Genomic DNA, 16,121 nt, shown 5'->3' with positions numbered 1-16,121 from the left:
ATTCATATCCTACTGACGTGCTGACTTTTGGAGTAACTTTCTAATCATTATAGGTTAAATTTCTTTATGTTTTAAAGGGAGAAAGTGATAGCATGCTTCAGATGTAACGGTGTTTGGTAAACATAAGTATATATCAGTTTTTGTCATTGGGGAAATATTCATAGATCAAAAAATGTGATTTCAACAGAATATATCATAAGAGCAGGAGGGGGATTTCCAAATGGCTTTGATGACTTCCTCAATTTCATCAAAGTGCCAGTCTAATGGAGAAGCTTCCAGAACCTCTTGGATATCTTAAATGATACATGACTGTTATCTGGCACACAAAACCATCTCTGACTCTAGTTGTGGTAATTAACATGTGGGCCCAGAAACAGACAAAAACCTAATATGAATTGTAGGGGTTGAAAGAAACCAAACCATAGCCGGAGCAATGTTTGGGCCACTGGTTGAGCTCAGCCACACCAGTTTTTCAGACACCATTACTGAAAGACATTGTGTTCTTACCTGCTTAGCATTCAAAGATTACTGATTCTTTAACTATCAAATAATTTAAAAAGTCAACTTTTAGAGTTTTAAAAATGTATATTTTTATAAACCATCTCAAGTTTTTTGAGGGACAGTGAATAAACAAACTGCCAAAACCCACAAATTAGGAGAAAATAATAAATGAGTTATTCAGTAGTATAATTTTATGCAACAGGAGGCATCATGAAGAAGAGAAAAAGCATGGAACTGATTAGCACACTGAGACTGGATGGTAAAATTGTGATTCCAAAGGTCTCAATACTACAGAACAATCCATTTAACTACATTGAGCAATTCATTTAACATCTCTGAGATTATTTCCTCATTGGAAAAATGGGAGTAATACCTACAAGACAATAAAATAAAATGTAGGTGAAATACCTAGCACAGAACTAGGTCACAAAAGGCCCTCAGCAATGTGTGTTAAATCATGAATATAAATATGATCCAAGATGATCAGATTAATTCTGACCTGATTCAGAGGTAAAGTGGTCATTGAACTTTTTTCACACCTGAAAACTAACATAGGCATACTGAAGGGACAGTTACTGAATTCTTTCTTTAGTGAAGGTTAGACTTTGCTACAGATGTTAAGCAAACATCAAGTTTTCATGCAGGGGATTTTTTTCATGAAATTAGAAAAAAAAATGGTATCTCATTATGCTACATCTAAGCAGATTAGTTTTTTGTCTATAGGATTAGGTGAACTAAAAGTATTAGTTCATAAATAGATTTGATTTTTCTGAAAACTCACAATTGCAAGAAAGGCCAAAATATTATTACTTGAATGTATTTTCATTATACAGTATACAATAGACAAATAAAGGACAATGTGAAAAAATTAAAATATGCAAATAATACAATTTAATTTTTGAGAAATAATTTTGAATATTAATGTTTGAATTTGCTAATATGTAAAAACCTATCAATATGTAAGCTCATGAAACCTGGCACAAAGTAGGTACTAAATCATATTTGCTGAATAAATGAATAAGATGTTTCTTAAAGCCTTGTTCAAACTAAAAAGGTTAACAGAAAGAAATAGGAAATTGCATGTGTGAAGAAAAAAGTAATCTAGAAAATCGTAATAAGAAATTTATGGGAAATATCAGTGCAGTGGTACCTGTAGTGATTCACACACCACTACTGAAAGACATTGTGTTCTTACCTGCTTAACATTGAAAGATTACTGATTCTTTAACTATCAAGGCAAGTTTTGGCAGTTGCTCATAATTTGTTGAAAAGTGTTTCTGTAAATCTATGTCTAATATATATTATGATTGGATCTAGAGGCCTATGATGATTCCCAGCCTATTCAGAGATGGCCGAATCCTTGATTATTTTAATTATACATTTTTAAAAATTTCTGTCTCTCAGAAAGATTTTTTTAATTCCATGATTAATAGTCAAGAAGTTACCTAAACATGTTCGTTTTTAAAGACTCATATAGATATCTCAACTTGCCTTAACAGGCCATTACAGAAGTTCACTTCCCTGTGTTTCATGACATTCTTTACAGAATTCATATTTCTCACACTGTCGATTAATTGTATTTTTCATGACTGTCCATAATGGAGAAAGAAAATAGCTGCACATGCCCTTTGCATACTTATTTGGAGATCATTACATATTAAATTGCCTTTTACACTTTGGTTCTTCATGCCAAACAACACCATTTCTTTTTCTCAGAGGTCTAATTTTCCAAGCTAATCATCCTTGTGGTAGTCCTCTGAACTGGCCAACTTTTCCACATCCTCCTTTAGATGAAGTTCCAGAACAGCTCACTGGGGCCTAATGGAAGTTTGGAGGGCTCAATGATATATGTTTTTTTCTAAGCTAATTAAGTGCTGAATAAGCACTCTGGTATAAAAATTAATACTATTTAAATTTCCAACGAAATCGTACAGAGCAATGTGAAGCTCTTGTCTACATCCAAATGTTGGTCTCAAATTATCCACTGAGAGATGATTCAATAACACAGATAAACTGGAAATTTGTCTAAAGAAGGATGAAAATGACAATTAGGAATGAAAAATTTATACTGATCTCATTATTAAGAAAAACTCGAATGATGGAAACCAAAGAGAGGTCTAAAATATAATTTTCTCTCTGAGGCTAACTTCAAACTATGTAAATGAGACCTCATCCATGAGAACTTTCCTAATCCTATAACCCCTCCTTGGATTCTCATAGCTCAATTCTTCCCTCTGCCATAGTACTTATTGCACTGCTTTAGATTTTAGTTTATGAGTACTTGTCTCCTTCTTTCCACTGTCTTTCACACTGCCACAATAGTTAAAGGATTAAATGCATGTAAAAATGTGTGATAGCTTTCCTCAAATACAACATGAACTTTTACATTTGTGTATGTTTACATGTTTCTTCTTTCCAGATTCTTCTTCAAAGCATAGCTCAAACATCACTTCTTTATAGCCTATCTTGATGTCTTTATTTCCATCCCAAAGACAGAATTAGTTTTTCCTTCACTTGTGTTTCTATAGCAATTTATAAATATTTTAATTTTGTTAGTGATTATGCTTCAATCTAATTATTCTTTTCTATACTGTGCAAAAGTCCAGGACCACTCCATATCTTATAATTCCATTTAACTATTTTATCTGGAGAATAAATATGTATGACATCGACTTTTAACTATTTTATCTCTACTACTAACTTTAAGCCTCTTGTAGGCAGATAAACATGTTTCCCCATGGCATCCTATAAGTAGCTATTGAATGGATGAATAAATGATAAAATAATAACAAACATTCATACATGATACTAAATAAACCAACACATTACAGATGTCTTCAGGCTTACCGGTCCATGGCATGTGAGGAGACCATCTTCCATCTTCTCACACTGAGGGTCACACTCCACACAGATGGAGCCGTTCTCAAACTCCCGAAATTCACTGTGAAAACATCAGCCACATGAGGGGGTATAAGCAAACAAGCTGTCAACCTAACAAATGAAGTAACATCTGTGAAAAGTCCTATTGGCAGAGTAAATTCTACAGTTTGTTTCTCTATGTGCCAGGAGCATCAGAAACATTAAGTTTTCCATTAGGAGAATAGATAAACTGCAGCCAGATGGCTCTCCCTGCCCTCCAATGAGTTCAACGTTAGACTCATACTGGAAACCTCTCTCCTGCAAGACATATTCCAGCAGTCTCAAAAAGAAAAAAAAAAGTGACAAAGTATAACTCTTCTATGTTCTGATGACGCAGTAAAACCATTTTTACCTTTTTAAATAAGGCTGTGCCTGCTTTGTCTTTATATACAATTTTACTCTCAGAGAAGCTTTACTTTCTAAACTCTGAAAGAACTATTGTATTTTTCTTGATGCTAAGTTATGTGAATGTTCCCCATCCTTGTCCTTCAAATCCCAAGACTCTTCGATTGATTTTTGGTGAAACTTCAAAAATTACTTTGATTCCTCTTCTCCTTTTAAAATATCTGCCTTGGAGAATTAGAGAAAATATCTTTTTATGGTAGATTTCATTTTCTTATATTATTGATCTAATATCACGACATCTTTTTGCAGTCTAAATTCTTTTTGAAGTAATTCTATATGGTACACAATAAAAGAAATAGTTTAATGGTAACATCCTTAAACTTTCTAATTGAAATCTCCTGGGATGGTGGTCATCCCTTCCTATATCCTTACATTGTTGTGGCTATTTGTATGTTACATGTGATCAACTTATCAATTTTATAATATATGTCTACTGCAAAATTTTTATATCAATAATTAGATACCAGTCATCTATAATATGTTTAAACCACCCCGTTCCACTAAAATACAGCAGGATAAGGTACTGAGTACAGACAATTTAAAATGCCATTTACAAATCATTAATAAAATTTGACTATGTTTAGCTACTTCATTATTTTGTGCTTTTGTGTTCTGTGTTACCACTCCACACCAACAGCATTACAGGTATGGCAATTTTTGATTCATTATGTGATACATTAAAAAATATTTTTACCTAAAGAGAAGTGTTCACTTTTTTCTCATTTGAATACTGTAAAGCCTTAATAAATGACAGAAGTACAACAATGAGCTATGTTTTCTGTTGGTTAAATTAAGACTACATCTATTCCAAGGCAAAATAATTAAGTTTGGTTTTCCAAATAAATAGCATAAATAGGTGGCTTAATTATGTATGGAATGCACATATATTTAGTTACATGGTTTATGCATTTTATAAAGTGAGATAGTAGTTTGTTATGGATCAAACCTTTTATACATTGTCTTAATTTTAAAATCACAATTACATAAAGACAGGTGATCTTTTGCATGCTTCACTGACATAAACCATACAAAGTACTCAATAAAGGAAACCTTCAGAATATAAAAGTCAAAATGAGTTGGTATGGGAGGGTAGTAAAATTGTAAAGATAATCAAGAGCATTGTTTGCATAACAAAATTATGACACAATTATAGCACAACTTGAGATTATCCACTGGTTTGGATAATAGTTTCTTGGGTGATTAAAAGTTTATGGTACTAAATGAAGGTTATAGTGTTCATATTACTAGAACAAAGGTCACATTTTTCTTACTCTTCTCCAAAATCCACTTCCCCACATGCAAGTTGAGGAATAAAATGTATGTCATAAAACAATCACGGAGACAGTGTATTGCGCTTTTCTTCCGTAGACTTCCATTTGACAGGCTTCTGATTTTCCTGCTCTCAGAAAAGATCCTCCTGGCAGTCTCTATAACTTGTTCTGCCCTTTATTGTGACTTTCTCCATAATTTCTCTTTTTCTTTCCTGTCCTCCAGTGATTCTATTGTGACTTTGCCAGAGTTATTCTTTCACTAGAATCAGATTTAACAATTTATAGTCTATTAAGTATGAGCTTTGCATACGGAGCTTTGTTTCACTTGGTTTTGCTATGATACATTTCTCATAGTTTCATTGTATGTGTTACCTTAGCAAGTCCTGTGATCAAGAGTGAATACTCTGGGATCTAGTTTTTCCAGATTTAAAGCCCAGGACCAACACTAATATTTCTAGGCCTTAAATACTTGAACTTCCTTAAGCCTCATTTAAAAAAATATCCTCTGTAACAGGAAAAAAATAAGATTTCACTGAGAAGCTGCAATTATTAAATGTAAAAACACTTGCAAAGAGCTTACACTGGTTCCCTCTTTGATGTTTCTGTGTTGTTCTTAAACTTTCACAAGAGTTTAAGCAAGTTGGGATATAAACTCGTTCTTCCTCAAAGGCTATCATAACCATCAGTCAATGTTGAAAGAGACTAGCCCATACCACAAGATGGAAGGTAGGCAATCCATCATTGGGCAGGCAAGAATTGCACCAGTCTTTTACAAGACACATACGTTGATCATCTTTCAAACTAGCCCCATGTTTATGGTTTCCTGGGTTGCCACAATTACTGCAAAATACATTAAAAACTAAGTTAATTTAACAGATTTGATTTTATGATGTAAATATGAAATATGCTAAATATAAAAAAACAGTGTGGTAATCAGTGTTTCTTCAGGAAACCCATATTTTTCTTTTGGTTAGCTTTCATTGTTTTGCAGAAATGAGACAGAAACTAGTGTTTACATCCACATGTTTATAAATTTCATATTTCTGAAAAGCTAAAAACTGTAATATTAAAGAAAAACAATTGTATTCTGGGAAAAAACAAACAAACAAACAAAAAAACAAGATGAAAAATCAGATACTTAAGTTCTAGCATTGGCTTGAGTCCTATGTAGTGTTGTGACTTTAGCTCATACTTAATTATACCAGTTCCCTCTATTTATAAGATGCTGCTATTACACAAAATGATTTCTGTAATTAATTTCCTCTTTAGAATTACACATATGTATTCAATAAACTTTTAATGTAATATTCACTTAATGAAATTGGTCTATTGTGTTTCATTTTATTAGTCTACTGTGTTTTGTTTCATTTATCAATTGCTGAATGCAAAAGCAAGCATATTTTGATCTGAGGTATTTTATGTTCATAAAATTGGGAACAAGCATAAATATGATTCAGTGAGACAAGCAGCAAATAATCTCCTATTCATTTTCAAATTGCAAGCCAAAATTACCTCACAAAATTAAATGCTAAAATTTTCCTGAGAAATGATTAAATTCTTACTTAATTTTTTTATACTTACGCTTCTAATATTAATCTTTTCCCCTTATATTTTATGGAGGGAATTGGTTTTGGACATCTTGCAAAGAAGAGACATGTCAATATCATTATAATCTATATATTTTTATTTTTCTCATGTAAAATGCAAAATTGCAATATTATTTATTGAATATCAGTGGGATAATTCACAAGGCACAAGAAGAAATGAAAGAACTTCAAAACTATACTTTCCAAAGCTATTGAAAATACTTTCAGGTCGGGTGCCATGGCTCATATCTGTAATTCCAGCACTTTGGGAGGCCGAGGCACACAGATCAACTGAGGTCAGGAGTTCGAGACTAGCCTGGCTTACATGGAGAAACCCTGTCTCTACTAAAAATATAAAATTAGCCCGGTGTGGTGGGGGGCACCTGTAATCCCAGCTACTCGGGAGGCTAAGGCTGAAGAATTGCTTGAACCTGGGAGGTGGAGGCTGTGGTGAGCTGAGATCAGGCCATTGCACTCCAGCCTGGGCAACAGGAGCAAAACTTAGACTCAAAAAATAAAAATAAATAAAAATTTAAAAAAGAAAATACTTTCAGTGAGCAACATAAGAAAATTTGACTTAGGAGCAGCACTAAAAATGCATTATCACACTAATGAAGAACAAAAATAATGCATCAAATAGTATGTTATGATAAAGTGATTTTATGAATAAAAGAAATATTATGAACTTACTAGGTTCTCCTACTGGTAATGTTATTATTGAAGTACCAGAGAAAATTAAAAATACTTGATTTAAAATACTACTTAGATTATCTAAAACCTGGCAGAACACTTTCTAAACCACTTCAAGTAGAAACTACAATGTAGTTTTTCTACTGGGCTGATCACTTGTCAGACACATAGAGACAAGCCATTCCTATATACAAATAGACATAAAAGTGAGTGGAAGGAAAAAAAAAAGAAAGAAAACATGCACTCCAGATGAAATTTATAGGGAAGTATGAGAGGAAAATAAAAAAATATTATTGGGATATATGGAGAGGAAGATTACTTATAACAATCCCCTTCATAAAGAAAACGGGAATATGTTTCTCAATTTTGCTTAAGTGTAAATTGCTATAATTTATTAAGAATTGTCCGAGTATGTTTTAAAAAATGCATATAATAGTAAACTATGTATTTGAACTTGTAATTTCAAATAAAATTATTTCTCCTTAAAAGAATTCGTCTATGTGTTGTCTCCTTTATGCAACAAGAACTCTCCTTAAAAATCCTGGCCTGCATTTTACCATTTTCTTAAAATTTAAAAATCAGAGCTAGGCCAGGCGCGGTGGCTCATGCTTGTAATCCCAGCACTTTGGGAGGCCAAGGCGGGCAGATCACTAGGTCAGCAGATCTAGACCATCTTGGCCAACACGGTGAAATTCCGTCTCTACTAAAAAATACAAAAAAATTAGCCGGGCGCCTGTAGTCCCAGCTGCTTGTGAGGCTGAGGCAGGAGAATGGCGTGAACCCGGGAGGCGGAGCTTGCAGTGAGCGGAGATAGTGCCACTGCGCTCCAGCCTTGGCGACAGAGCGAGACTCCGTCTCAAAAAACAAACAAACAAACAAAAAAATCAGAGCTAATCAGTCCTTCAAAGTTCATGAGGTGAAGGCAACCCTAGAAGAAGCCTTACCCATCATAGAGGTTACAAGACTCTATGCAGATCCTTCCTCTACTGAAGCGGCGACACGACAGACATTGGTCTGGCCCAGGTCCCCAACAGCCATCACTGGAACACAGATGGTTGCACACCATTCCTTCAGCAGCTGTGAAACACCAGAATCAAAGGGAAATAAAACAGAGGATTGTGTCAAAACTTAAAATCTTCCCAGGTAATGCTATTTCTAAAGGAGTTCGCTTAAAGGAGATCTATGGCAAATGACTTTGGTGGCCTATCCCATCATCATGTCCTATCCCACCTGCAACTTCTTCTATATTGCAGTCCTAGTAGATGTGTTTGTACGGCAATCTTGCGTTTTTCATAAGGTTAAGCAAAAGTGAATTGCCTATATAAAAACTACCGGGAGGACAGGCGATATAAATTATCCGTCCCAGCTAAAGAATAAACCACACTTCTCTCAAGCCAATGCTTTGCTCCACTAATACATAAAATATTTTGCCTTCTCAGTTTGAGGGATTTATGAAGAAATAGAAAAAAATAATATTGTCCTGAAACAAGCAAACAAAAAAAAGGATTAAAAGAGGAAGAGAAAGAAAAAGAATAATTTATAGCGTGTAAGAAGGGGAGAAAGGAATAGAAAGAAAACACAAGTTTTCTTTTTTCTTTTTCTTTTTTTTTTTTTTTTTTTTTTTTTTGAGACAGTCTTGCTTTGTCACCCAGATTGAAGTGCAGTGGCATGATCTTGGCTCACTGTAACCTCCACCTCCTGGGTTTAAGCAATTATCCTGCCTCAGTCTCCTGAGCAGCTGGGATTACAGGCGCACACCACCATGCCCAGATAATTTTTATATTTTTAGTAGAAACAGGGTTTCACCATGTTGGCCAGGCTGGTCTTAAACTCCTGGCCTCAAGTGATCCACTCACCTCAGTCTCCCAAAGTACTGGGATGACAGTCGTGAGCCACTGTGCCAGCCAAACTGTAAGTTTTCTACAAGACCCTGCTATATTCTGGCTAGGTCTACCTTGATATTAGTCAAGTCATCACACGTAAGGAAGAAGTTTTGAAAGAATATTCAGCAAATTACAATGATTATTTATGCAGAAGTATAGAGATTAAAGTAGTAACAACAGTTTTTAGTGTTATCTCTATGTTGTCTCTGTTTTTGTTGTTGTTGATGGCAGAAGGGCCAAATAATTTTTAAATTTCCACTTAAGGCAAACCATCTTTGTTTCCCTTTATACTGAATATATTTTATTCAGGATATTATTATTTATACTGCATAACATTATTTTAGTGAAAGGAGATTTGATATTGATAAGAGGAGCCATAAATACTTCAAATGTTATTCTGTGTTTCTGAAAGTGATTTGAGGTATTTGAAATACAACTATATGTGGTTTTCATGAAATATTAAGAATTCTAAAGATTAAAACATCAAAATCAACTTTATCTTTCCATTAGTTACCAACTTTACTTATTATGAGATGTAAAATTTTATGGCAAGAACATTTGTGAGGTGGGTTGGGATGGCACTGAATATGGTAGTGTAATACAAGCAGGGAGCTACATCTGTGAAATCTGTGAAAGTTAACTTCTCTAACATATGCTTGAGAGAGCAAATCGCCCGCACCTGCGATCCTGACTAGTTCTGAAACAGTGAAACAAATATTCCAATTCAAATTTTCTTTGTCCTATATCCTGGGGTTATAAAAAGGCCCCTATGGTAAACTGTGTAAAAATATTTTAAAGGCAGACTTAGATCTATCAACAAATTTTGCTACTTCTTGAATAATTTCTTCCAGTATAGTTTAAGAGGGGACTGTGTGTGTATGTGTGCCTGTGTGCAGCAGTTTTATTGAGGTACACATGGCATACAATATACTGCTTATATATAAAGTATACCATTTGATAAATGTTGACATCATGAACCATATCTACAATCAAGATAATTAATGTATTCATTATCTCCAAAAGATTCCTCATGACCTTATGTAATTCTTGCCTCCTGCACCATCCTTCTTAGACAATCATTGATCTGCTTTCTGTTACTCATTGTACATTAGTTTGCATTTTCTACAATTTTTTTATAAATGAAATTATATAGTACATTTTCTGTTTTTATATGGTTTCTTTCATTTGCATAATTATTTTGAGTTTCATCTATATTACTGCATGTATCAACAGTTTATTCACTTTTATTACTGTGTATATTCTATCATATGGATATATGAAATTTATAATCCATTCACCTATTGACAGACATTTAGAGTGTTTTCCATTTTGGATGTTAAAAACAGTAGTAGTTGATTACTATGAATATATGTGTAAAAGTCTTTGTATGGACATATACTTTCTTGCCCTTTAGATAAATTCCCAGGAGTGGAATGGCTGGACAACATGGTAGGTATAGGGTCAACTTTTCAAGAAACTGTCAAATTGTTTTTCAAAGTAGTTGTACCAGTTTACATTCCTACCATCAATGAACACAACACAAAATTTAGCTTGAGTTGTGTTCCCCACATCTTCACCAATATTTGATGTGGTCAGTTTGTTCAATTTTAAACTATCTAATTTGAACGTAGTAGCTCTTGATTGTGGTTTTGATTCACATTTTCTTAATGATTAAAGATGTGGAATATCTTTTAATGTGCTTATTTTTATATATCTCATTTGTTCAAGTGTCACCAAATCTTTTGCCCATTTTATATTGTATTGATTGTTTCTTATTAATGAGTATTGAGAGTTTTTTATATATTTGGCAAGTATTTTCTCCCAATTTTAGCTATGTCTTTCCATTCTTTTAATACTGTCTTTTGAAAAGTAGAATTTTTTCATTTTGGTAATTTATCAACTTTTTTTTTGAATCATACTTTTCACATCGTATCTAAAAAGTTTTAGGTATGTCCAACCCAGGGTCACAAAGGTTTCCTCTGGTATTTTCTTTTAGAAGTTTTATAGGTTTCACAATTATCCACATGATTCATTTAGAGTTAATTTGCACATATGGTACTGTATTAGTCATGGTTCTCCAGAAAACCAGAACCATTAAGAGATTTTATACACATCACACACACACACACACACACACACACACAATTGGCTCACACAAGTATGAAAACTGAGAAGTTTCACCATCTTCCACCAGAAAGCTGGAGACCTATGGAAGCCAGTGGTGCAGTCCCCATCTGAGTCTAAAGGCCTGAGATCCGAGAGAACTGATCATATAAATTCTGGTCCAAGTCCAAAAGCCTAAGAACCAGAAGCATCAATGATGTAAGATGTAAGTTCCATTCCAAGAGCAGGAGAAAGATCAATGTTCTAGCTCAAGTAGCCAAGCAGAGAGAGTGAATTCTCCCTTCGTTCAAATTTTTATTTTATTTAAACCCTCAGTGTACTAGATGATGCCCACCCACAGTGGTGACGGCAATCTGTTTCATTTAGCATACCAATTCAAATGCTAACATCATTTAGAAACATCCTCACAGACATGTCCAGAAATGATATTTAATAAAATAGCTGGTCACCCCATGCCCCAGTTGGGTTGACATATAAAATGAACAATCACAGGTACTATGTAAGGATATATTCAGTTTTTGTATATGGATATTCAATATTTCCAGTATCATTTGTTAAAAAGATATCCTTTCTCTATGAAATTTGCATATTTATAAGAAATAAGTTGTTCATACATTTCTGGTTCTCTACTCTCTTTCATCTACTTCTCTCTCATAGTATTTTTCCATAATTTTACTTTTAATATATTTGTGCTTTTATATTTGAAGTCCAAGTCTTGTAAGCAGCAGTCATTGAGCCTTGTTTTTCTTTATTTCAATCTGATAATCTCTGTCCTTTAATTAGGGTGTTTAAACCACTTACATTTAATGTAATAATTGAAATAATCAAGTTGAAATAATTTATCTTAGTTTTTTTTCTTTTTTTTTTTTTCCTGTTGGTCCATTCTGTTCTCTTCCTCCTTTTCTTCTTTTCTCCTATGATTTGGATAAATTGATTATTAAAATTATTTTATTTCTATTTACGTTTTTCTGCAAATGTGGCTTATGAGCTGTATAACTTTTTATTTGTTATTTTATATTTTGGGTTTATATTTTAAATTAAATATTTTATTCTGAAATAATTGTATATTAATGTGTAGTTGTAAGTAATGATACAGAGAGATATCGTGTTTTGGACACCCAGTTTTATCTCACAAGATCGTAAAAAGTTCATAGTACAGTAACACAACTAGACATTGGCATTGATATAGGCAAAATACAGATTTCCTCATAGCAAGAATCCTTAATTTTGTACTTGGATCTTCACATTGACTTGCCTCCCATCTTCCCTTTAAACTTACCCATTAGAGCTCCCTTACTGCAACCTCTAATCTCTTCTCCATTACTATAATTTGGTAATTTTAAAATTTATATAAATGGAATCATACAGTATGTAATTTTTCATAATTGGCACTTTTTTCAATTAGAATAAATATGCAGAGATTCATCCAGGTTGTTGTGTTTATTGTTTGTTTCTTTTTATTGATCATAGTATTTCATAGCATGGGTTACTACAGTTTGTTTAACTATTTACCCATGAAAGGATATTTGGATTGTTTCCAGTTTGGAGCTACTACAATTAGGGCTACTATAAACATTTGTGTATATGATTTTGTATAAATATAATTTTCATTGTTCTGTAATAAATTCTCAGGAGTTAATTGCTGGGTTATATGGTATTAACATTTTAGTTAGGTTTTTTTTTTTTTTAAAAAAAAAGATAGAAGCAAACTATTTTCTAGAGTGATTGTACCATTTTTACACTCTCACCAACAATGTATGGATTATTACATTTCTCTGCATCTTCTCCCACATTTGATTTTATTACTCTTTTTATTTTAGCCATTCTGATAGGTATAGTAATATCTCATTGTGTTTTAAATTTAGATTTCCATAAAATGGCTAATAACATTGAACATTTTTAATATGCTTATTTTTCATTTATACACTCTTCAGAGAAACGTTTCTTCATATCTTTGACCATTACAATTAGATTTTATTTATTTATTTATTTGCTATTTAGTGCTACTTTTTGTTCTTTATATATTCCATCTATCTATGAAACCATTCCTATAAACTTTATAATACTAATAAGGGAAGATGAGAGGGGAAGAAATGAAAATAAACCAAGTGGGTGGGCACGGTGGCTCATGTCTATAATCCCAGCACTTTGCAAGGCCGAAGCTGGTGGATCACCTCAGGTCAGGAGTTTGAGACCAGCCTGGCCAACATGGTGAAAGCCCATCTCTACTAAAGATACCAAATTATCTGGGCATGGTGGTGCATGCCTCTAATCCCAGCTACTCAGGAGGCTGAGGAGGGAGAATCGCTTGAAACCGGGAGACACTGGTTTCAGTGAGCCAAGATCGCACCATTGCACTCCAGCCTGGGCAACAAGAGTGAAACTCCATCTCAAAATAAAAAAGAAAAAAGAAAAGAAAAGAAGCCACGCTTGCACCACACTCATCATTAGTAATTAATGTAGCTTTGTTTGACCTGCTTCCTCATAGTTGCTTGCTTTTGTCTCAGAGTCAGGTAGACCCTGTTACAAGATTATAGTTCTCCTTAACTGCTCTATAGATAACTATTTGAACATTATGAAACATTAACTTTTGCCTTAAGATGTTTTTTCATGTCCTGCATGCCAGAGAAATCACTGATGCCAGCTGGTCTGAAGGACCCCACTGATGCCAACTGGTCTGAAGGGCCTTATGAGGAGATGACTCACCAAAGAATCGAGTTTCCACATCCTGATGACTTCATCCTTCTTACTCTGACCAACCAATGGTCATAGTTTTCCAGCCCCTTGCTCTTATAAACCCCAGCCCAGTATGCTCAGAGAGATAAATTTGAGAGTTTCCTTCCATATCCTCACTGGGTTGCCCTGCAATCATTAAACTGTTTCTCTGCTGCAAATCCTGCTGTCTCAGAATATTTGTATGTTACTGTACAGCAGGCATAAGAAGTTGTTGGTCCTGTAACAACTATCTGATTTGAATATCTCCTCTCCCAATCTGTAGCTTATACTTTCATTCTTATCTTAGGACATTTTACAGAGCAAATGTTTTTAATTTTGATGAAGTTGAATTTATCATTTCAACTTTTTGTAGATTGTTCTTTGCATGCCAACTCTAAATTCTTTTCACCTAACTGTAAATCCCTAATGATTTCTCCTATTTTTTTACCTCAAAGTTTTATAGCTTTACATTTTACATTTAATCCCATGACCTGTTTTTAAAGTTAATGTTTTTATAAGGTGTGAGATGTAGCTTAGGGTTCATTTTTTGCTCTATAGATGTCCATTTGCTCTGGCACTATTTGCTTTAAAGGCTACCTTTCCTCTATTTAATTGCTTTTGCACCTTTGTAAAAAATATATTGGGTACATTTGTGTGAGTTATTTCTGAGTTTGTTTTATTGATCTGTGTATTTATCCCTTTACAATAACACACAGCCTTAATTATGGCAGCTATGTAATAAATCTTGAAAATATGTGAACTGAATATTCCCATTTCGTTTGTTTCTTTTCCAAAATAGTTTTAGTTAGGCTAACTTGTTTGCCTTTCCATATAAATTATATAAACATTTTGACTCTATCTCAACAAACCTTTTTGAGATTTTTGACAAGCATTGCACTAAAGCTGTATATAAATTTAGGGATAATTGACATCTTTATGATTTTGAGCTATTCAATACAGGAACACAGTATGCCTTTGCATTTATTTACATCTACTTTGATTTCTTTCATCAGTATTTTGTAGTTTTCAGCATACAAGTCCTGTACATGTTTTGTTAAATTTACACCAAAGTATTTCATCTTTTAGTAATTATAAATAGTATTATAGTTTTAATTTCTATGGTCCCATGTTAATTACATGTATTCAGATACAATTAAACTTTGTAAGTTTTATGTTTTATCCTATAATCATGCTGAATTTACTTATTTATTTTAGGAGGTTTTTGTAGATTTTTTGAAATTTTTTATGTACATAATCATGCCATCTATGAATAGAGAGATTTTTTTTTCCTTTTCAATCTATAAGCTTTATTTTTCATTTCTTGCCTTATTTGCTAGGTAGAACTTCCAATACTATGTTAAATAAGTAGTAAGAGAGGACATTCTTTTCTTGTTCCCAATCTAGGGGGAAAGTATTCAGCTTTTCACCATTAAGCCCGACGTTAGCTGTAGGATTTTTGTAGATGGTCTTCACGAAGTGGAGAAACTTACTCTGAATTTCCATTATTTTTCCAGAGATTTTTAAATAGAAACAAATGTTAAAATTTTCAAATGCTTTTTCTGTATCAATTGACATTATTATGAATTTTTTCTTCCTTGGACTTTTAATATATTACATTTTTGATTATCAAATATTGTGCCAATCTTACATCCTGGAATAAACCCATTTGGTTATGTTGTGTAATTCTTTGTATATATTGCTGAATGCTATTTGCTACTACTTTGCTAAGGAGTTTTGCCTCTAGATTCTTTAGAAATACATTGGCCTTTAGTTTTATTTCTTTTTGGAGGGGGTATTCTTTCTTCATTTATGAATACTAATATTCAAAACCATCATGAAAAATAGAACGATTATAGGTAGGCAGAGTCACAGAGAGTGTAAGTTGCCCAAGGCCACAAGTGTTGAGTTAAAACCCAATACAGGGCTGGGCGCGGTGGCTCACACCTGTAATCCCAGCACTTTGGGAGGCCGAGGTGGGCAGATCACGAGGTCAGGAGATTGAGACCATCCTGGCAACACGGTGAAAC

General features: G+C 33.5%; 1 protein-coding gene across 1 annotated transcript in view; it reads right to left on the bottom strand.

Moving 5' to 3' along the window:
- ERBB4 (erb-b2 receptor tyrosine kinase 4) overlaps nt 1-16,121 on the bottom strand; it is a gene marked incomplete at its 5' end in the record, with an annotated part of 620,722 nt that overhangs the window by 335,553 nt on the left and 269,048 nt on the right. Inside the window, 2 exons of the mRNA XM_011986142.1 lie at nt 3,349-3,442; nt 8,317-8,449. Of these exons, the coding sequence (XP_011841532.1) occupies nt 3,349-3,442; nt 8,317-8,449 (227 nt within the window). The remainder of the gene's footprint in view (nt 1-3,348; nt 3,443-8,316; nt 8,450-16,121) is intronic.

This window comes from Mandrillus leucophaeus, unplaced genomic scaffold (genome assembly GCF_000951045.1).
Source record: "Mandrillus leucophaeus isolate KB7577 unplaced genomic scaffold, Mleu.le_1.0 Scaffold1079, whole genome shotgun sequence".
Classification (NCBI taxonomy): Eukaryota; Metazoa; Chordata; class Mammalia; order Primates; family Cercopithecidae; genus Mandrillus; species Mandrillus leucophaeus.
The sequence above is the reverse complement of the archived record's forward strand: the minus strand, read 5'-3'. Positions and strand labels throughout refer to the sequence as shown.